The sequence below is a fragment of the Alosa pseudoharengus genome, unplaced genomic scaffold (assembly GCF_046254945.1).
Source record: "Alosa pseudoharengus isolate Yale_2024_CS ecotype anadromous, Long Island Sound unplaced genomic scaffold, YU_APseudo_1.1 YU_APseudo_1.1_scf_7, whole genome shotgun sequence".
Classification (NCBI taxonomy): domain Eukaryota; kingdom Metazoa; phylum Chordata; class Actinopteri; order Clupeiformes; family Clupeidae; genus Alosa; species Alosa pseudoharengus.
In genome coordinates this window covers 26503688-26526798 of record NW_027468859.1, presented here as the reverse complement: position 1 = coordinate 26526798, position 23111 = coordinate 26503688, and the positions used below count along the sequence as shown (strand labels likewise).

Below are 23111 nucleotides of genomic sequence, written 5' to 3'. Positions count from 1 at the left end.
CATTCTGGACTATCTATTCGACCACATAAAGACCTCGGGATACTTCGGTTTGGCTTTAGGGACACTCTACTCACTACCACGTAAGTGTTATGTTGTTTGGAACTGTAGAAGAGGTATAAAAATAGCGTTTTGTAGCGGCGAAATTGAAATGCCCTGCTCACTTCCAGGCTACGAGTTGTGTGACTGAAAACGGTACAATCGAACTTTCTCAAAACACATCCGAATGACATGATTTTGATGTCAACTCAACGTATGTACCCCCAATCATCCGTAAATCGATCTAAAGTGCATTTTACTCCGGATAATTCCTTTAAGTGAACTTAAATCACAAAGTGTGAATTTGCCTTGTCAAGAGCATGGCCACCCATGGTGATGAATACATGGATCAGGCCTGTTCTGAACCCGTGCTCATTCTCAAGCATGGGCAGCAGTTGGAAGCAGCAGCTGCCCCAGCAGCCTAAATTATGTGAATGTCTACAATGTTTCCTCTTGGAAGTGGAGGTGGAGATGAGGGTGGTGGTGGTGGTATCACAGCCTCTGCTGGGGTTTATGGCAACTGGTGTTGGTAGCCCTTGATCATTAGTGGCTTGTTGCACACCTTCTGCAAACATGAAAGGGTGTCTGTTCACGCAGAAACATGACAGCTGCATCTCATGAGGGGGAACCTACTACCTGTGTAACACTGCAGAGCTTCAAGGTCATCTTCAGTTTTGTGAGTTGAGTTCAGTGAGTTTTGACACTCTTCTTCTACAAATTCACAGGGGGCTTATTTAACTTGTAATTATTAAAGGATTTTTTTTTTAAATAAGGTCATTGCAAATGCCCTGTGTAAAAAATATATATAAATCAAAACGGTTTTGTTTTTCAAGAATTAAGTAAAGTTGCAAGAGTAAAGTATATCACCTACCTTATTTGGCAAATATTTTAAAGATGAGTTTGGTGTTGCAAAGATGCTTAATACGTGCTTACTACGTGCATGGGCGGATTATGAGCTTTCGGGCCCCTGGGCCCAGATGTATTAAGGGCCCCCCACTTATTGTCGTATATGTGTGGGGGTTGGGGGTCCTCCCCCAGAACATTTTTAATTTGTTTGATGTGATTTCCTGTATTCTGGTGCATTTTGGGGATGGTCAATACTAAATTCAATCAGATTCATAGCCTATGCATCCTGATTTGTTGATATTGAGGCAATGATTCCATGCAAAGGCTTGGGCTTCAGGGCCCCTTGGGCCCCTGGGCCCGGTAGGCCCGTGCAGTAATCCATCCCTGACTACGTGTAATACGTGTAATACACATGTTATGGACTGGGTCCTGACACATGCGGCTTGTTATCTCACAGAGATGCTAAACTACCAGGTGCAACGTCTGTCTTTTGTCTCTGGTCGCATCAAACTGATAATTGTGGTCAGACTGACTTAAAGAGTGATTTCCCACAAAAGGGAATCCAATTATTTTTCTTTCTTTTACACATTAGTAGTCTATTGCGTCTCATTCGCACATTGGTGTCAACGAACGACGGCCTTCGAAAGGTCGCTGTTTGGCACTTAACTTTTCTTTGAACTGTTGCCGTACCTGTGAACTCATAAATCGCCGGAGGGTCCCAGCAGTATATAGACTTCAGGCTTTCTGTGTTCGATTAGATGAGCCGCTGATTGAGAACGCCATGGACAGTCAGCCGAATACTCCGGTCATGATGAAAGAGCATTTGGACGACCTTACGGCTAAATTACTCAAGCAGTGGGAATGGAAGAACGGAGACGGCGCGTTCGTAAGTGGACAGCGGACCGTACATTGTGCCTCGTCATCGGAATCATCACTTGATTCGATGTGCTCTTCTCCGGAGATGCCTGGGAGTGCCGGTGGAGACCAACATTTCGCCAATTTCCCCTACACGCTGTTGGGACACAGTCCAGATCAGCGCACGCCACAGAAAACATCCAAATCCAAGATGTCGACAAAAAGGCGCGTCAAGGCAAGTGAGAGGGAGAAGATGCGAATGAGAAGTTTGGCAGAGGCTTTGCATCACCTCCGTGACTATCTGCCACCTGATTATAGCCGTAGAGGTCAGCCGCTAACTAAAATCCAGACACTGAAGTACACGATTGAGTACATAAAGGAACTTTCAGATATTCTCAACCATTCGTAATCTCTTTGGAGGTCATCTGCTTTACCATGGAAACACCCAGAAGCAACTGTATGCTATTTAATAGAACTTTGGGATATCATAAATCATGCGTCATTTCGTGCGCTCTGGTGACCTCTGGCAATGCTTGGAATGATTTGACGTTGTAATGACGTCCAGTTTTCAAATTATCTTTCTGCAATGGATTTGTCGTATTTTCTTTATTGTTGTTGTGGTAAAGGATGGGATGATAATTCAATGTTGTATAAATTTGTTTTGCTGAATATCATCCCTCACCTGATGTAAATAATAATGTTTTAATGTTATTTGGCACTTGAAGATGTGTCAGTCGTCCGTAGACTATTTTGTGATTGATTTAGTGGATTGTTCAGTGTTAATAAAAATATTACTTTTAATAGCGACCATTTGGTGTCTTCAGTGTAAAAAGGAATTTTGACACGCACTAACATACCACATATGTGCCTTCATTCCGAGACAACGAAGTTTTTTATTTTGCAAGAATAGACTGTTCAGTTTGCGCGTACTCCAGTCACCCAGCCTGTGGATTGAAATAATTCCAAACATGGATTCAAAAGCAGTGCGTTTATGCCACCAATAACAATGCCACAATCACATTGTGGCCATTATGACATCTGCCCGTAGCCAACCGCATCCCGACTTAGTTTCCTGTGGGCGTGACCCTTGCGACAATGTATTCTTGACAAAGAAATCTGAGCTGGATGTATTGGTCGGCACACGCCGCCATTTCAAAGCATATTAACCGATAGGGTATATATTTTTTCTTTTATATAATGTTTATAACCTCATAAGTTTTATAGAACAGGCACATTTGCAAAGGTTTTGTCATTTTTTAAACGCTGTCCCCTCTGCACCCCAAGGTAAGATTTATCATATTACCGTTCGCTATTTTGTACTAGGTTGGAGTGCAGTTTTTGTCAACCGCAAGGATGACATTGATAGAATCTGATTTTTTTTATTAACCTACATGTGAGAGGTGTGCGCAGACACTGTGACTTCTATCTAATCAGTATCCCTGTACACTATATTCCTTCAAATATGGTCGACTGAAATGCCAAGGCATTCCATTCCAGACTATTTTAACGCTCCATATCATAACATAAAAGGCGCTTTTACGCGTTTATGAGCGTTCCATTTCTGTTGGAATATCTCCTCAGCGAAATACTTAAGTTCCGTTACTTCAAATCACGACATCTGTTCCAACGGTAGCTACTTTCCAGTCTCGTAGTCGCAACATTAGAGCGGTGGCAACAATTTTATTTTCCCGTAGTATCCTATGCCATTTCACTGTTCTACCTGTAACGTTTTAGCCATGCCAGTAAATGTCGACGCGCTGAAGAAACACTGGAAGGAATAGCCTACACTCGAATTCATATAGGCTACAGGTCTAGTATAAAATGAATCCACGGTCAATTATGATTGAATGTTTACATTTTTTATTATCATCTTTCTGTATCAAAGAACGGCTTTCCAAGAAAATAAATATATCTTAAGGTATCAATAAAACAAACCAGAGCACAAATCAACAGATGGGTTGATCCTCCGTAATATCAATATTAATGGACGGCCTGCGTCCCTGGAACATACTCAGCGTTCATTTCGTAGAATTAACCCTGTCTACCAAAGTCTACAAAACTTGGTGGCCTACAAAACATAACACTTTCCTCCACTGGGACATTTTGATATTTTGGCGAAGTGTGATCTCGTGTTGAGAGCTTCTCAGCTCTCAGCAGGTCTACTGAACTCTTGAGTTGATGGCTGTGGACTCAACATAATGCTCTTTCTGACTTTTGAATCTCTCTAAATACTAGTTTGGTGAGATGACTCAGGCAGTGGGGTTAATGAAAAGTTCAACTGCATAAACTTGTTATAAGCACGGTGTATAGTTTAACCAATCAAATGGCATAATTAAACATATACATCCAGCGTAAAAGGCAGCAGGAAAATTATACAGATTTCTTTTTCTAACCGAGATCGGTGCTGGCATTTCTTCCTGCTTGATTACCTCCCTCAGGATGCTTCATTTGTATTTCCCCCTCCAGTCAGAGTCACTGTTTACAGATAATTCTGTGTGTGTGTGTGTGTGTGATAGAGAGAAAGCGAGCGAGAGCCTGTGTTTGTATGCTGTTTAAGTGTATGTGTGTTTTTGCATGCACACTGATGTCATTTTGATTGCCTTTATCGCTTCACCTGATTCCCCTCTGCCGACTCGCCCCTCATCTAAGAGCACAACATCTTCTACTTCCTCCTCCATTCCAGCATTCTTATTAGCCTATATGTATACACATTCCAGCATTCTTATTAGCCTATACTGTATGTGTATACATTTCAGCATTCGTATTAGCCTATATATGTATACATTCCAGCATTCTTATGTATACACATTCCAGCATTCTTATTAGCCTATATGTACAGTATATACATTTTCCAGTCCACAATTTCAACAATTTCAACACATGATCTGCCCCTGAAGTGCACCTAACTGAAACAAAGACATGAAAAAAAAATGTTGTGAAACAAGGAAATCTGTGTATTTGACCCCAGTTCTCTGTCAGCGATGTCAGTGTGCATTTGAAATGGTAATAATTTGATGTTTTGGTGCAATCAAATTGCTTTGCGATTTGACATAGTATTTCTGCTCTTTGGTGAAGGCCTTGACTGAAAACCTAAATAAAACGTGAAGCATATAATAAAATGTATTTTGTATGCTTTCTCCATTTCTGAAGAAAACATTTAGTAAAGCACAGTTAGTCAGACCTAAGGCATCTACGCCACTGTATTTGTGTACAGATGGACGTTGAAACAGAACAAGTGAAGGAGCAAACAGACATCCCAGCTGCCCCCACAGAGGAAACTGCACATGAGACGAAAAACAGGTTAGACATAAAAGTGTTTCATACACTATTTCAGAGTCCTATGCGTTATGATATATGAAATACAATATGGATTTTATGTATTTTGTTTTGTTTATTATGTAATATATGCTTTATATATATATATATATATTATGATGTTATAATGTTATATATATGCTATATATATCATAATGTTCAAAATCTTCAGAACAGTCTAGTAGCCCTACACAAGTCCAATACATTTGTTATTTCACAGAGACCGCGGGGTGAAAGGTCGTGGACGTGGTGGCCGAATGGGCCGCGGTGGGCGTGGCATGATGAAGGCGTTTGGACCCCATGGGCGCGGCAGGGGTCGAGGACACGAGGGCTTGATGAATGGATTTGGGCCCATAAGGTACACACTGCCGCACACGCTTAATGGTGTTTTATGTCCCCAACGTCGTCTTCCAGGCAGCGCTGCCACCGCTGACTTAAAGGAGAATTCCGGTGTGATACTGACCTAAAGTGTGTTGAAACATGATACCGAGTGTGAACGTATGTCTCATAGCTCATCTCGGCTTGTCCCCTGCGCTAGTTAGCCGATGCTACCAATAGTTTTTCGATGGGGGTGCCTTGGGCATCGGCCTAGCCATGCAAATAATTCACTGTTTTACACCATTTACGAGGCTCAAAGTAGCTCCATACTTCATTGGTAGACTCCGAGGGCCTTGACATTTAAAACGAGACATTGAGAACTTTGAAAAAGCACTGGTAGTTTATTTACAAGACGATTTATACAGACAGTACCTTGAGTAAGTTTACCGTTCACCCATCTTCCCCTTACCTAACCCTAACCTTAACCCCTGCCTAACCCTAGTGCCGTCCAGGCAGCGCTGCCTTGAAGACAACGTTGGGGCATAAAACACCAAGAAACGCAGCACACCTCCTCTTTCCACCCTCTAATGGCCAATACGTTTCATCCTTTCTGTCTTGTTTTGCACACTGCAGCCACAGCTTCTCACTTCCTTCGTTGTTTTGACACAAGTTTTTGTCTGTCCCTAGAAGGGGGATGGGAAGAATGCGGCCGTATCCAGACTTCAGAGGCAGGGGGGGTATGAGAGGGGGCCCAAGAGGTCTGGGTCCCCCGCCCCCTCCCCCCCCTCCATTACACCTGAGACCTTATCACCCCATGCTCAGGTACAGTGGGAGAATTTCTCCAGGTCCAGGATGGCGAGCTCCAAAAAAATTGAAGAGTTTCGTTCCAAAACGCTATATTCACCATTTTAATGAATTTTCATAAATAGTTTTTTTTTAACATTTTGTTTTCCAAGTAATTTCAGTAAAACTGTATTTGGGTATTGTTATTTGATTTATCTAGATAGATAGATAGATAGACACCTTATTGATCCCCAAGGAACACCACAACTGCGGAGATATACAGAGATATAATGGAGATATACGGAGATAAAACGGAGATACAGCATTTTGGAACCAAACTCTTCAACACTAATGTTTGTGTCATTCAAGGGACAGAGAAGAACATTTCCATACCTTGTAAATTATTTGAGATCAGGAAATCTGTCAATGTTACAATGTTACATTATCAGGGGAACAAGGTTGCAGCTTTGTAAGCTTGTAAGGTCTGTAAAGTTTTCAATTACTGCAGCACATGCTGGGACCTACTCCACCTCCACCAGTGTGGGGGTGTCTCAGACACCACGTCTGACTTTAAAGGAACACACCTATAGCTAAGAGGAAGCTACAGGCTAACTGGTTTGACCCACTTCCAGTGAATTATGCCAAGCTAGGCTAACGGGCTAGGCTAACGGTGTCAGACTGAGTTAATGCACCCGTAGAGAAAAGAAGGGTATACTGTATATCCTCTTATCTAACTCAGGGGGTCAGATGGCAAGTAAGCTTATTTCCCAAAAAGTTATCAAGTTACTTTATGCAAATATCTTCCTCATCCTCCCTGTGTACTGACAGACATGGTCCCCCTCCTCACCCTCTTCATGGACCCCCTTGTTTTCGCGGTCGGCCGCCTCCACCTCGAGGCCACAGTGGTCCCCCAGGCCCCCCGCGACACTTCCACCCACGAGGGTAAGACGCCATGCGGCATCTCTCCTCTCCTCTCCCCTTCCCTGCTTCCAACATGTGCACAGATGGCTTTGCTTCTTTCTTTACTCCCCCCGTCATGTTGCAGTGCTTTGACTGAGACTGGATCAAAAGGGCAAGAAGTAAGGTTAATTGGGTGGGGGGGGGAACAGAAATAAATAAGGATTAAACTATGAAACTATGAACTATGAACTAATGAAAACTAGACACTGGTACTGAAAAGTGTAGTGCATGAATCATTATTTAAAACAATTGAATTGATTAGAAATGAATAGTCACCCTGACTGCAGTGTAGTTGGTAACATGTACTGTGTTTTATGTGAGGTATCAAGGCTACTTTTGACACACGCTGATTGACAGGTACAGCGGACCACCCGAATGCAAATGTGTGATTTTATCCTTTCATACAGCTACCACAATGGACCCGCCCCTCCTCCACCTCACCCCCCGCCCAGCAGGGGTCAGCGGTGGGCAGGCCCACCGAGGGGCCGACGTTTTTAAAACGCGACTCTGGTTTAAACTGAGCGCTTTTCCTTAACACTGGGCGCCGGTCAAACAAACAAACAAAGACAGCCCATATTTCGGACTGGATAGCTGCCAAAATTTTCCACGTTCCACGTCCCGAAAGAAACCGTTTGCTCCGGAGAGGTTTGCTTTGTTTTGAGAAAGCTCCCTTGAGAATCAGCAAATTGGCGAGAAAGTATGAAGTATTTTTTTTTTTAATGTGAAAACATTATTTAAACCAGAAAATGACTTTCCTGGAAAGGATGAAGAAATATAGCCCTTTAAATGTTGTTCAGTCCAGTTTGTGGTTATCCTGTGAGCCTTAAAATATGTCGTTTATAACCCATAAGATTTTAAGCAGTAAGAAAATGTAAGAAATGAAAGGATAGCATTTGTATCTGCTCTCTCAGTCCTATGGCAGTATTCCTGGATTCCTTGGGCCTCCTTAACTTTCCTCTGGTGACAGTGCATGGATGTACTTTTTCAACTTCACAAGGCAACACATTAGCACCATAGTCACAACAGAAGCTCTTATGCGCTTCTACAACAAGTGAAACCATACTCTGTGAAGTATTCTTGATCCAATGGAAGTGATCTTTTCTATCATTAATGTGCAGCTACCTTTAAGTTATTTGAATATTGCTGTATGAAACCATTCATGTTTGTGTTCAACAACCCAAACTGTGGAGTGAGTTAATATATAAGAAATATTATATAATAGTGAAATACCATTAAATGCCGAAACAGTGCATATATGCATTTGTACTTTAAGGCAAATCAAAGGACTGAATTGCTTTAAAATAGTGTAAAGTATGTGTTCAGTATTGAAATGTTATAATACCTTCACTTGTGGATTTGTGAATGTACGCTTGGTAAACGGACAACAGATTTGACCTAGTCGTGAAAAAAATAAAGTTAAAATATCCTGAACTCTTCTTTTTTACTGTTTATTCAAAGCCAGCATAAGAATGTCCGTTCTTTGTCCTTTGGACATCTAACTCACACCAAGTACAAGTCACTAAGGAAACGGTGACCACAATTTGAAAGCTATGTCAATGAATGTACATATTGCACTTGTATTTAATTTGAATATTATAGATAATAATATTGAAATATTGTATTTTCCACTCCTTATAGAGATGATCTGTCATTAGATATAATGTTCTACAACATATGAGGTTAAGCCTCATTTGTAAGTGAAGTTGGAGGACCAAGAACCCATTAGGAATATGAAACATTTGATTTCAAAATACACAGACCTACATATATTTGTGAAAAGAAAGATTACTTGGGCTGAGACAAGAGATTGAACAAGAAGAGGGCTGTGACATGTTAGAATAAAATTGATATTTGTGATATATTAATGTCTGCATTAATCAATTACTCTATGAAAGCTCAAGGATTGTGATTCACAGTTACAGTTAAAATTGACAAGAAAGTTCTTACTCTGAAACAGTAGATATAGAACTGCAACTGTGTGCTGGACTTTCAAAGCATTCTAAAGGAGATCTTTCATCCAGAGTCAATCTCACTGTTTAATGTGAATAATCATCACAATACTTTAAGATGTGATCCGCTCTGCTCATGGTGTTTTTTTTTTAAAAAACACACACACATCTGAATTCAGTCCTGTGTATGGAAATGCATGCAAAGGTGCAATGCCTCTGATGAGGAGGAAAAAGTTTTTTTCTTGTCCAAGCAATAAGAATGATCTCATGTGGAGGTGGAATTATTAGAAGGATGCAAGCAATACATTAGCCACTAAAAACTTTGGCAACTATTTATAATCATACAGGCCTTGTGTATTTTAATGTTTTACATTTAAGTGTTACAGTATATACTTGTGAAATGTAAACATACAGTATATTTATTGGTCTTTGGAGTTGATATGTCATCATATGGCCTAAGAAAACTCTGTTAAACACCTCACAATATGATAAGACTTGTATTATGGAATATACCAGTACTGTATTATGGCACATTTGTGTTTCAGTCCATGTATTCTAATCTACTGACAGGAGCGGCATACACCAAATATGTGCCTCAAGACTATGACTTCAATGCAAAAGTAATAACAAGAAATAATATTTAATCTAACTGTAATATACTGTACTGAAAAAAAGCAAGCCAAAGCGCCCCTTGGACAAGACTTTTCCAATTGGCTCGTAACAGGTGTTGCACCTTTTTGTATAAGATCTTCAGCCTCTTCTGTTATCTTCCCTCCTCTGCAACTGAATGCTTCTCTTCTCTGCTGTTGGCTGTGCTGCTGCCTCTAACAGTGATGACAGACTGATTGTTATTGTCTCCTGAAGGGGCGCACTTAGTCACCCTTTCCAAGGCGGTGCGATGCGGAAGCAGGCCTTCCTCTCTCTCTCCCCCTCCTCCTCTTCTTCCACGTCCCCTTCCCAGGGACGTGCAACTGTGGTCACTCGTCCACTAACACTGTCCAGGTGAGAAACAAACCTCTGCTCTTCAGCAAGTTTAATCCCCAGAGCGTGACTTTCTTTGTTTTGCAGGCTTGGTGTATCTGTATACTCATAAACAGTATAGGGGCTAACTAGTGAGATGTAAATGAATGATTCACCCTATCTTCTTACTGCCTCCAGCTATTTTTATTTATCCTCATAAGCAATGATAAAGAGATATTTGCAAAAGTGTCATATATCTCATATAAGATAAAAGCAATAAGGGAAAAGGATGAGTTATTACATCCTGCTTGTAGCTTTAGTGTGAATTGTGTGAGAGCTCTGCTCAGTGTGAGTCATCAAAAATGACTCACTCATAGCACTGCATATAGTGCATGCATGAGTTCATATGCAGCCAGAGGGCTCAGGCAGCAGGAAGCCTTTCCAGATGAGCTGAAATCAGAGAGCAGAAGACGGCAAAAGGACAGTATTTTTGGGAAAGTCGTATAAATGGAGACTCGGGTTTGTTTAGTGATTTTCATATAACTTAGAGGCACTACTTTGTACTTTGTTCTTTGCACTCATTAAAATATATTATAAACCTCTCAATTGTTTTTATTTATTGTTTTGTATTTATATTTTGTTAAACAATATTTCAATTGTGATTGTGCAAGGATGGAATCTTTTGTGCATTTTATATCCTGTGATTCTCTATTTCACACAAAAGTATAGGTTTATTGGGTCCTGATAACCTACGTCTGTATTTATCAGTGTAGACTTTTGGCTCTTTAGAGCAAGCGTTAATTGGGTTTTTCCTGTGCTGGATTAGTATGTGACCTTTGTTTTGCCCATTCGACAGCCTCTGTTAAGTCCTCATGAGGGTTGATCTTTGAGACTGCCCAGCTCATCAACAGTTGGGGGGGGGGGGGGGGCATCAAGTCCTTAGCAAGCACTGTAATATAACATCTTGCCCTCGCATTGCTAAAATATGGAACATGGTGAAAGACGTAATAAGCATGTATAAACTGCCTTTTGCGTTCTTTTTAAAATGGTCCTGAATTTATTATCAAACACCGTTTTGGCAATAGAACGACAGTTCATTTAAGCTTCATTAAAATGTCAACATGCAAATTAAAAAGATTTCGGCTTCCAGAAAGGTACTGAGCTCACTTACCGGTCAGTATCATACAGATTTACTTAACCTGGAGCTAGATGGTTCGTTCAACATTAATAACTTGAAACACTGAATTAATGACTTGAAACATAAAATCTTCTGAAATAATATAATAATAAAAAACCTACTGTTTCAATATGGCGCAAAGCTGCACCTCTAGAGGGAGCTACAGCACTATGAGAGAAACGAGCAGGATTTAGAGATCAATTATTACATGCAATAGATATTTAAACTGCATGGGGCATACAGCATATTGCTTCTGCTCCTGTAGATATTTATCAAAGGATGACCACTGAGCAGTCAATAAGAACAGACCAAAGACTAATGTATTTTCTTCAATGATTTAATAAAACAAATATTTAACAGAAAATTATATTAAAACAAATGAACAGTTCTGCAATACACATAAATGCATTATACTTTCTCTGTTGACAATGACACAGAAATGTCCAAATGCCACAAAATGCAGCTTATTTGGACTAAAGGTTTGGAGGCCACTCTTCAAACTTAAGAGCAGGTAAGAAGGGATTGAGACATTCTGCTGATGCTCTTCACTCTCCACTCACTGGCTTGCTTGTTCTTGTTCTTGTTCTTTTGTTGGGACTTCATCCCACATGGGCTTCTGGATATGTTCTGGAACCTTCTCTATGGCAGTCTATGGGCCACAGACAGATAGTATAAGTTGTAGAATGACTACGGAGTTCTAAGGAATTGCTTTTTTTAAACAATATGTCGCATAAACATAACCTCCCATAAACATAACTCTGGGCAATATTGGACTTACCTTTGTCACCTCCATGGCTACACCTTCTGGGAGATTCCTCTGAATGTATTCCAAGTATACTTGCGCTGTGGATCCTGTTATTCTCGACAGCTATCAATAAGAGAAAACTGGCCTCAGAGGACTAATTCATATGAATACAGCTTACATATCAATAAAAGGCGCGCATACACACACCTATTTGATGCAATTATCCACTCACCTCAATGCATCTGAAATGAGTTCTCATCTCATACTGAACCCTATGTTTTTTGAAGATGTGCACAGATTTCAGCAATGTTAACCTCTCAATGTGTTTGGGTGGCTCATACCTACAAAGTAACCAAAAAAGCAAGACGCAGAAAAATTATTTTAAAAACCTCAATGCTATACTTTGATCATAGCATACCTAATGAAACATCATCACTTGAAGACTTAATACTAAGAAGCAGTGTTTTTATATCATCACAAATCCTATTCACCATTATAGGATATAGGTTTTAACTTTAACTTAAAGGAGAATTCCGGTGTGATATTGACCTAAAGTGTGGAAATGACACCGGAATTCTCCTTTAATTAGTATTAGAAAATGCCATGGTGTAGCTTTCTACTCACACTTTGCTGAGACCAATGCCCAGTTCTTTGGCAGCCATGGTGGCAAAGAATTCATAACTGTCAAGAACAGCCTTGTCATGGCCCTTCACCAGCACTTCAACCTTCTGATAGAGGGCATCTGGTTCATCTGTGACTGTGATCTTACAAGGAATAAATCACACACAAAAAATATATATATATATATGACTAACATATGCCAGGCTACTTTGAGTGAGTATGAAAAAGGTATGTTGAATATTACAGCTGGCATTTAACATCACTGAAGCCAGTTAGTCAATGGAACTTACAGCGGGGGCATTTCTGAGGATACTGGCAATGTGGAAAGTTGCTGGTAACAGCAAACGGCATGATTGGCTGAAGAGAAAATGATATCCATGCACACTATACATTAATGGTAGGTAAACATTTAACATGTGACATACACTACAATATTGCCACAATATCATCAATATCGTGAACTTGCAAATTCACATGAAGAATCATATCTTGGTATACGATAAACATTCGAATGTTTTAACAAATGTAACATTTGAATGGTTGAATAGTTTTCTGAACATCAAAACAACAGTTTTAGAGGAATTATGTGCAGTGCATATGCTGGAAATGCAATATCGAACTTGAAAAAGTCGCATGATACTGCACTTTACTGAAGGAAGGCAATGTTTTGGACAGATCATTGTTCTGCAATGTAGGCTACTTCTCATAACTGCAGTTTATTATTGTAAGGGTTGTTTCATCGGACAGTATGATAGGTTAATTCTTCGTTGCTATTAAAAATAAATAGCCTACTGATACTTAAAAGTTATTGCATAATCGTAATACCGAATTTTTTCCTCGGAATATATATATATATTTTTAACCATATTATCTATCCATAGTTATCCTTCGATGTCAATAATTATAATGACGGCAAGTCATATTTACAAATACAACCCTTAAAGCAATACCTAGATACTGTAAATACAAACCTGAAAATAGCTGGTCTGTCATATAGTCCACAAATGCCCACTTGATGTAATGCCTACGATGGATAGAGATGTCAGTGTTCACTGTTTAGACAGTCTAACTCCAGTCAATCATAACATGACACAGAAACATCGCCTCAAACAAAACTCAGTAAAAACAACATTGGAATACATGAAAGGACACTATATTCACTGTTTTAACGTGTGTTTTACCCGTGATGTCCTGAAAATTGTCCTCGCAACTGCCCCAGCATTTCTCCCGAGCATTATTATGGGAGCCGCCATGACTGATATCCCAGAATTCCTCTCTCTCTCTCTCTACTTCTTCTTCTTGTTTTATTGGCAGTTGGCAACTATTTCTTGTGCATTACCGCCACCACTGGACTGGAGTGAGGAACAGGAGTCACTGACTATTCTGTACTGTTTTATAAAACAAACAAACAAGCAAAACAAACAAATAAAATAAAGTTTATATCCTTTTAAAAAGGGTTGTGTTTTTCAAAAAAGAAAGTAAGAAATCAAAGATTTCCCCTGAATTTCTTTGCAATAAGGTCTTAATATCTAGAGACGCATTATTTTCTGCTGAGTAACAAGTAGCCAGATTGTATTTATGACAGTCAATTACTACATGCAGTTTCAGGTATATGGCTCTGGCAATACTCAAAATTTCCACCAACATGTTTTCTCATTAAAAACAGTGTGCTATTCAGCTTTGTATGACCTAGCCTCATCCTAGTCGGTACAATTTCTTCCTGTCTAGACCTGTGTGTGTGTGTCTTTTCCCACTTTCCCTTGTATATTCCCACCTTCCCTATATAGATGTCTCCCTGACCCTGTGCACCCATTGTCTCAGATATGTTGCCACTTTTTAATGGTTTTAGCCATACTTTTTTATCTCTGCTTTACCGTATTTCACATCCATATCTGCATTGTTTTTCATATATTCCCTTAAGACTGTCTGAGACATGTGGTTCTCTTTATGTCCCCTGATATTTGCCCAGTATACCAGTGCCAGCCGGTCCCTCCTCAAATGCAGGGGCATCTCCCCCACCTCTGAATTGCAGCTACTGGAGAAGTTTCTATTGCTTCACTGATTATCCTTATTGCTTGATTGTGCTACCATCAAGTTTGCTTGTCTCTGACCCATATGCTATATAGCTATAGTCAAACACTGATCTTATTAGGCATGTACAGATGTTTTTTTTAACGCTGACCTTGTAGCACCCCAATCTACCCCACACAGACACTTCATCACATTTAGTATCCTTTTACATTTATCTACCATCTTTTGGATGTGTTGTGTCTATGTCAACCTTTATCAAACCAGACTCCCAGGTATTTAAAGATTTCAACCCTCTCCAGTTCTTTACCAGATACCATTATTTTTCATTCTTGGTTAATTTTTTTCCTTGTGAAGAACATAACAAGGTCCTATGGCTTTGTGCATTCACGAGTCGCCCTACGTGTTACTGCCTCCTACTGGACAGAGTATTAAAAACATCTATTCCTAAAATGTTCATGTGAGAAAAAATGAGGTGCATCACATAGCTACTCAACAAGACTTTAAATATATCCTGTATGTACCAAACAAAATTGGTCAACAATGTCTCAAGGTAATTAACCCAATGAATTAGAATTGGTTCATGCTTTAATCTGCCAGAATGAAGAAAAGATTAATTCCAATAGCTTGGCCCCATGTATTAACATCATATCTGAAGAAATTGTGCAAAATCAGTTTATTAATGGTAAATAGAAGGGAAATGAAATCTATCAATAGCCTTTGCAAGAGCGTAACTGTGTTTTCAATATGTATGTGTTTTTGTGCTCCTAAACAGACGCTGGTTTCAGCCCAGTTTGACAGAGCAGAGTTCTGGTTCTTAACGGTTCTCATCAAGCTGATTCTATAAGGTTTGTTCATTTATTCTTGCCTAAATGGTCAACAACATGAGATAGTCTAACTCTTCCTCCACAAAATAATACATGACATCTGCACATATGCAAGCACAGGTTACTTCAGGTCACAAATGCAGAGATCATGAGTCTTTTATTGCCAGATTCCAGGCAATCCCACCTACACGCATTGATAGATATTTCTACTGACACTTCCTGGTGACATGAATTCAAAAAACATGAAAACAATCCAGTCCAGAAAAATAACAAGATATAGCATGTATAGATGACCCTTACAATGACCAACATAAGATGTTAAGTAGTAAGGATAGTACAATTACACTGGAAATAGCCCAGGTCTTCAAGGGTTAACTGTGGAGGGGACATGAGCCACTTTCCCACCAAGTAGTTACAGGAACGTAGTTATAGGAACAATCCACTTTCTAAACAGTTTTACAGTGCTGGCCAAAAGTATTGGCACCCATGCTAAAGTTGACTGAAAAGAGGAATATAAAATCATCTTTTGGAAATTGATCTTAATGCCTTAAGTGAAAAATGAGGAAATATCTAACCTTTAAGGACACCAATTTTCTTAGTGAATGAATAATGTATCATAAATAAATAAATGTTCTTCCTTAAAATACAGGGGTCATAAGTATTGGCCCCCCTATGTTAAATTCCCATAGAGACAGGCAGATTTGTATTTTTAAAGGCCAGTTATTTCATGGATCCAGAATACTGTGCATCCTGATAAAGTTACCTTGGCCTTTGGAATTAAAATAGCCCCACATCATCACATACCCTTCACCATACCTAGAGATTGGCATGGGTGTTATTTCAGTTAGCCTATTAGCTGGTTTGATGCTCATTGAGCTCAATGCAAATCAGTGTATCAGTGTATCAGTGTATCCTGCATCCCCAGCACAGCCTAACGAGCGATTGTTGCAAACGTGTGTATAATGGCAGAGCCGGCGAAGAAACAGCGAAAAACCCTTGGCGGAAGCAAGGATGCAAAGAAAAGGAAAAGAGCTTCAGGGCAAGCGAGGGCTCGCACACGTATCGACACGTACAGACGCTAGGAGGAGCTTCGTAGAGAAAAGGCATCAGGCTTGTCTGGTGTCCCTTTAACACCTCCAACAACCCCAGGCTCTCAGGCCACTGCTGGGGAGCTGCAACGGTGACCTTTCTAGCCAATGACCACCGAAGCGGAGACACCCTTGGCTGGTATAGCAGTCCCTCAGTTAGGCAGGAGCGTTGACACATCCAGCTATGGCCAATTCCATCAATCGCAGTCCACCCAAGAGCACCTTTAACATACACAAAATATGGCATTGCTACTTATTGCCCAAAATACACGATTCCTATTTCCAGAATGGTAGGCCTATAAAAGAGTTTGGAGTGCTACCCTTATAAATATCTTTGTTGCAATGAGCAAAAAAGTAAACATACCTCCAAATTAGTAGTGGGAGCAGTATTGCGAGGAGAAGCACTGGTACCAAAGCCCAATGATGTCTGCCAATTCTGCAGAATTCTGCAAAAGGAAAAGAAATAATATAATTATGTAAACATCTCTGTCTTTTACATATAGTGATGTAATTTGCTGTGCTGCCGGTGTGCAGGGTTATGATAGAATGCACTGACAACCCTATTTCAACGCTGGTGTGTGGCAGGCTTTACATTTTCCCCATGATATTCTAAAAAACTATCCAAGGGCATTCTCAAAATCAGACATAATCTCTTCACCAACCTAAAATATCTCTCTCCGAGATTCTGTTAATCTTCCAGCTCACTGGATTACTGGAATTGCACGTGTAGATCACATCCAGGTGTTCACTCTTCTCCACAACCCAAACAGAGCCAAACACCTTATGTCCTTTGTTATCAGTCCAGGTGTACCGAGTGTTATTAGACCCAGTACAGTGTAGTGTACAGCTGGTGGAGTTGCAGTATCGTATAATAATGGGCTTCTGGACAAGATCTGCAAAAATGTAACAATTATTTAATGCAATTAAGTTTCCCTAGACTTACGTTCAGTGAACTTCTAATATTAAAGCAACACAATATAAGACTTGGTATTTATCCATCGTCATCAACTTTCAACTTAGTCTTTACGGTCATTGTTTAATGTTGGAAAAGAGCACTCAAGGGATAGCCAGTCTGCTCACAAATCTTACTCACCAAATACATCAATCTGGTAGAGTGTTGTGTCAAGGCCGTCCGCTTTAAACTCATATATGCCTGTAGCATTTAGCTTAAGGTCTGATATGGTTAGACCAAATGTTTTATTGTCCAGTGCCATGTTGTCATAAAGACAGCTTGGTGGCTCCCCTTTATCCATTTGAGCAATGACTGTGTTGTTGTGCATCCACTGAACAGTGTGTACATTTGATTTGTCTACAGACAGAGTGATGGACTCTCCTATCCCTCTATGCATAACAGCACCTGTAGAATAAAGTGAATTCATCAGCAGGTCTGATTTATAAACCGCAAATCTTGAAGGAAAATTCTGGAATCTAGCAAGACAAAGGTTATGGTTATATGATTTAGCAGGGGCTTTAGTCCACATCGACTTACAAATAACAACAATGCAAAAATAAGTTTTAAAATGTTGGTAAGAGTACATTAAAGAAAATAGCAATAATAAACAATAATGTCAATGCAATATCAATGATCAATAGCCTAATGAAAATAAACAAATACCATAATATACAAACCATAATTCATAAGAACAGCTAGTTTTAGTATTAGATCGCCTGTCTACATATCTTATCTGAAGTATTTTAAATCCTACTGATGGTTACACAGTCTGCACTGCAAGAAATATTAGTGATTTTATGTGTATATGGGATATAATATGCATAATTAAGGTTATTGTTGCAAATACACCAATATCTAAAAATATTCTTGTGTAACTTGTTTTGCACTGAATAGCCATGACACTTTTAAATAACTGTAAAAATGTTTTGGATATATCTTGATTGAGCTCTGTCTGACAGACTGATGGACAAACATTTGAGTTACAGTGGACATTTTAGTGTTTCTTTGTCTAAACACACAGATAATTAATATGTTACTTCTAAAATGCTGACACTGTTTGTCCCAAACACTCTGTGCATGTTTTCACAGGTGCATAATTATGCTACTTTCATTTGAGAGAAAGTGGAATAGAACATTATGTCCAACATTCCAATATATGGTTTAATGTTCTGCATTATGTCCAATATTCCAATATGTGGTTTAATGTTCTGCATTTCTCATTAGTGGGTCACTTTGATACTAAAAGTATGATTCTATGTAATGACTGTATGATATCTGTACTGTCCCTGTGTATATCTGTGTGTGACTGTGTTTAGAGATAAGCAGGAATATTATGACTTTGCAGTGTTTCACTGTTCTGCATGGCTGCGTCAGTAGCTATCTGCTCCGGATTGCCAGGCTGCCACTAATCAGGGTCTGATTCAGTGTAGTCCACGTGAGATGGGATGACCAACGCCATCTCCCGTGAGCCTGGAAGGATACTTAAACCCTAACTATTTCCTTGTCTAGTTAGAGCAGCTGATGGATCTTTAGGTGAAGTCATGCTGTCTCTCCCTTGATGCTCATCATTGTAAATAAACTCTGTTCCTGATTTTTCATACTATTGGTCTGACTGGGTCTCTTTTAAATCTATGGTATCAAAATTACCATCAAATTGCATTTGTAATCACAATTGTAATTTCAATCAACTGTGCTTCACCCTCTGTGGTAAGAAGGTGGTAGATAGAGTCAAATGGATTTCAGTGAGCCTTTGCATTGTCTAGAAATCACCTGTGAATTCCATTATTCCAATTAATTTCAAGAAAGACCATTTTTGGTATTACTTACAAATAACAGCAAGGGTCATACTCTGAGTTGGGTCTTTGTGGTTCACTTCAGCTGAATACTTTCCACTGAAATGTGGCTCCAGGTTTGAGATGGTAAGGGCCCAGGTTTCCATATCCAATGCAGTTGTGGCGTTAAAGAAGCCAAAGTAAGTTGGGGCCTCTTCTCCTTCATACCACTCTGCAGCTTTATCCTGGTTGTGCTTCCAGATCACTGAGGTGATGTTTGTTCCCTCAGGGAGCTGATCCATTGGAAGCGTGATGGACCCACCTTTCGTGCCATATACACTCTTATCTGAAATGGCTGGGGAAAGGGTGGGGAAAAGAAGGAATATAACAAATACTGCTCCTGACTGGTGACACGTGAAAGGATGTTACATAAATGCAAGAAAAGGTTCACAAAGGTTCCATGAGTCTTGTCTAGAGTAGTACTGCATAGCTGTTGAAGTTACTGAAATAGTTCAAACATACAAAACATTTGACACGGATGAAAATGTAAACCATTGAAATGTTAGGTTTTTGCTGCGCTATTTAGAACAAAAAAAAAAAGACATGCAACTTCAACATTTGTGTGTGCTCTTGTGATCCCTTTCTATACAAAACATTCATTGTAGCTCTCAAACTGCCATTTCATTTCAAGTAAAGTTTATTATGATTTGGGGTCTGCATGATTTCTATATTGAGGACGACAAAGGTCTTTCTTGACACAAAAGAGCATTTTACCTCAAGGATACCTATACTTCACTAGGGGAGGACTAAACTAGGAAACTATGGATTCAGGAAACAAAAAGCAGCAGTTGCTTTTACCTTGAGATCCCAAATTCCCATCCAGAAGAAAAAGGATAGAAAAGTAAAGAGCTAGTGACATCATCATCCCTGCTGGGCAGCAAAATCCCTGCCCAAGTGTCTGTCAAAAAAGAGAAGACAGAAACAGTGAACATTTTTCATTTTCATTACACAGTCATTTTAGAAAAAGAAACAGACAATCCGGACATAAAAAGGCAGGTGTACTGAAACAGCAATAACTGAACTATGTAGCCATAATGCCTTCACTTGAAAAAAGAAAAATAATAATTAATTTAATAATCAATAGAAAAAACAGAGGGATGGGTCATTCCCCATGGTGGTACCACAAATGAAAATCCTGGATGTCTTTCTGAGATGAGAAGATAAAAGACATTTCTTCAGATGAAAGAGTACAGTAGTAAGCTGTAGTACAGAGATATGCAAAAGATTGACTGGCAGCAGATACCCATTCCCAATACACTATAGGCCACTCAGCCTTCTAGTCCTACACTAGTGATTCATATTATGAACTTAGTCGCATGGAATGCAACATGGCTATGCATACTAACCAGAATTTGCTAAGTGCTTGCAACTCGTGTAGGCTACAATTTGGCAATCAATGAACACACCACAATTCCCACATTAGTCCTACTGTCATAGGCCCTATTCCTCTGGTTTGCTGGAAATAACTGACACAAAGATGATAGATTTCTTTAATATAACCAAGGATCCATAGGTCGTTTGAGCAGATAGGCTACAACTTACAAATTAGGGGCAGCCGTGGCCTACTGGTTAGCGCTTCGGACTTGTAACCGGAGGGTTGCCGGTTCGAACCCTGACCAGTAGGCATGGCTGAAGTGCCCTTGAGCAAGGCACCTAACCCCTCACTGCTCCCTGAGCGCCGCTGTTGTTGCAGGCAGCTCACTGCGCCGGGATTAGTGTGTGCTTCACTTCACTGAGTGCTGAGTGTGTTTCACTAATTCACGGATTGGGATAAATGCAGAGACCAAATTTCCCTCACGGGATCAAAGGAGTATATATACTTATACTTATAACTTAGCCTGGTTAAACCCAGACTCATTCACTTTGTGAATAGTCTGGGGACTCACTCACGTATCACAGTCTGGGGACTCACGTATGCAGGGGTGCTGCTGGCGGGTGGAGTAGAATGATTGTAAGGGCCCAGCACTGACAGCGCCCCCCCCCCCCCCCCCCTCTAATAATAATAGGCTACAATATATTATCGGTGGGCCCAGAATTATTGTCTATCACAGGGCCCAAATTATCTAGCAGGGCCCCTGCACATATGACAGACTTGAGTAAGTTAAAGGAGAAATCCGGCAAGTTTTTTTACAGATATTTATTTCTCGAGGTCACCGTACTGTCGGTATGGAAAAACCCCCGAAAACAATTGGTTTTACCTAGCTCGAGTGGCTTCAGCCTGAGGTGCCTTGATGATACTGCGGTGATGAATCATTAGATCATTATAATCATTTTCCCTTTTTACATCTCATATCACCCCTCTTGCATTCTTTCACACAAACATACGGGCATTTATGGCCATTTAAGGACATTTTTGGGCAGTAACCAGGTATGCCATGCTGTTGGAGGAGCAAACACACACTGCCAGGGAGATCACATAGGAAGGAGCTGGCTCAAGGGTTATAAGTATTTTGTCGTATTTAATTGAAAGCGCAGTTTTTATAGCCATCCATGTGTGTTCACCTCTGGCTCATTACTATCAATTGGGTGACTATAACGGGCTATTTGACGTCTTTAGAACACTAAACATAGGCGTCAAATGTTGAATTACTCCAGTCTATATTTTTTGACGTTAATCACTCCTATGATGTAGCTATTGTCTATCTGGGCGTCCAAGAAAAGTTCTCCAAAACGCATCACGCTGCTCGCGTCACTTGCAGTCAGTACACTCCAATTGGAAACAATAAAATTAAACTGATTTTATCGCTAATGTTCGCATCGCATCCGGTTAGGACAGTGGTCCCCAAACTTTTTCTTCGGAGGGCCAGCTCACTATGCCTGGCTCTAAGAGAGAGCCAGAGATTCGGAGTATGTCAGTAACAGTAAATACCTTAGTGCTGTGAACATCAGCAGTCTACCTAAGTTGGGGTCTGTTAATGGGCAAAAATGTCCGCACAATGTCTACCTCCTTGTTGTCCCTGTCAAGGATGCCATGGTCGTGGACACCTCAACAGGCACAGGCAAGATATATATTTAATCATAGGCTATTGCAATCTAATACCATTGTTAGCTGTTTATTTTGTATTGCCATCATGCCATATCAATATAAAATGTAATTCAACATGGAAAGAGCTCAAATGAAATAATACTAATAAAAAAGAATTCCTAAAGTTTAGCATTCCTAAAAGTATATTTTATTCAACTCTGAACTTAACAAGCAATTAACAAATAGTTTAACAAGTGTGAACAAGCAATATCACAAATAGTTTAAAGTTCTCAAACTATGAGAGTGTTATGAAGTGCTGGAAAAAACATCTGAAATGACCATTCTTTCACTCACCTGGTGAGAACTGTGTGAACTCTGCTGTTTTAGGAACATTTGAACGAGTGAATAAGAAAGTCCCAGAAATATGTACATTTAATTAAATTATACACCTTTAGAATACATTGTTTGCAGATACGCCTACGTTCCCTTACGGTACGAGGATTACTAGCACTTCCTCAACCCGGGATGTCCGCCTCTAGAATTGACACTTGACTGTAGCCTGAAGCACTCACTGCTGCACTAACTTGTCCTTAGCTACTATACCTTGATTGTTTCCCTTATTGGGAGTCGCTTTGGTTAAAAAGAACTTGTGCCCCATATAGTCTTGGCCGTCTTATCACGTAGTTGCGCCGTCAGAGCGGTACAGAAGTCGCGGGCTCCTCCTCTGCGTGTGCACGCGTGCCTGTTGTTTCCCTGAATGAGTGAAGAACAGTCCTTTCAGGCAAGATGGGAATCAAACTCTTATCACAGAATTCAAAGACAACTTATGTGTTTAGTAGGCTATGCTTAGAAAC

The 23111-nt window shown here is 40.0% G+C and overlaps 3 protein-coding genes across 3 annotated transcripts; 1 reads left to right on the top strand and 2 right to left on the bottom strand.

Annotated features, from left to right (window-relative positions):
- Positions 1–2887: 2887 nt before the first annotated feature.
- On the top strand, positions 2888–8544 carry LOC143109547 (uncharacterized). Its single transcript, XM_076272316.1, has 6 exons — positions 2888–3021; positions 4952–5037; positions 5273–5410; positions 6058–6192; positions 6982–7095; positions 7521–8544. The coding sequence occupies exons 2-6, from the start codon at positions 4952–4954 to the stop codon at positions 7609–7611; spliced, it is 564 nt and encodes a 187-aa protein (XP_076128431.1). The 5' UTR covers positions 2888–3021; the 3' UTR covers positions 7612–8544.
- Positions 8545–11520: 2976 nt separating this feature from the next.
- Positions 11521–13826, bottom strand: mrps10 (mitochondrial ribosomal protein S10). Its single transcript, XM_076272180.1, has 7 exons — positions 13747–13826; positions 13537–13589; positions 12856–12922; positions 12569–12708; positions 12177–12285; positions 11978–12067; positions 11521–11848 (listed from the first exon to the last, which is right to left on the bottom strand). Exons 1-7 carry the CDS (start codon positions 13816–13818, stop codon positions 11756–11758), a joined length of 624 nt encoding a protein of 207 aa, XP_076128295.1. The 5' UTR covers positions 13819–13826; the 3' UTR covers positions 11521–11755.
- A 1502-nt stretch (positions 13827–15328) lies between these two features.
- LOC143109692 (SLAM family member 5-like) lies at positions 15329–22743 on the bottom strand. Its single transcript, XM_076272494.1, has 7 exons — positions 22612–22743; positions 20091–20190; positions 19288–19587; positions 17602–17865; positions 17171–17401; positions 16873–16954; positions 15329–16730 (listed from the first exon to the last, which is right to left on the bottom strand). The coding sequence occupies exons 1-7, from the start codon at positions 22687–22689 to the stop codon at positions 16706–16708; spliced, it is 1080 nt and encodes a 359-aa protein (XP_076128609.1). The 5' UTR covers positions 22690–22743; the 3' UTR covers positions 15329–16705.
- Positions 22744–23111: the final 368 nt, after the last annotated feature.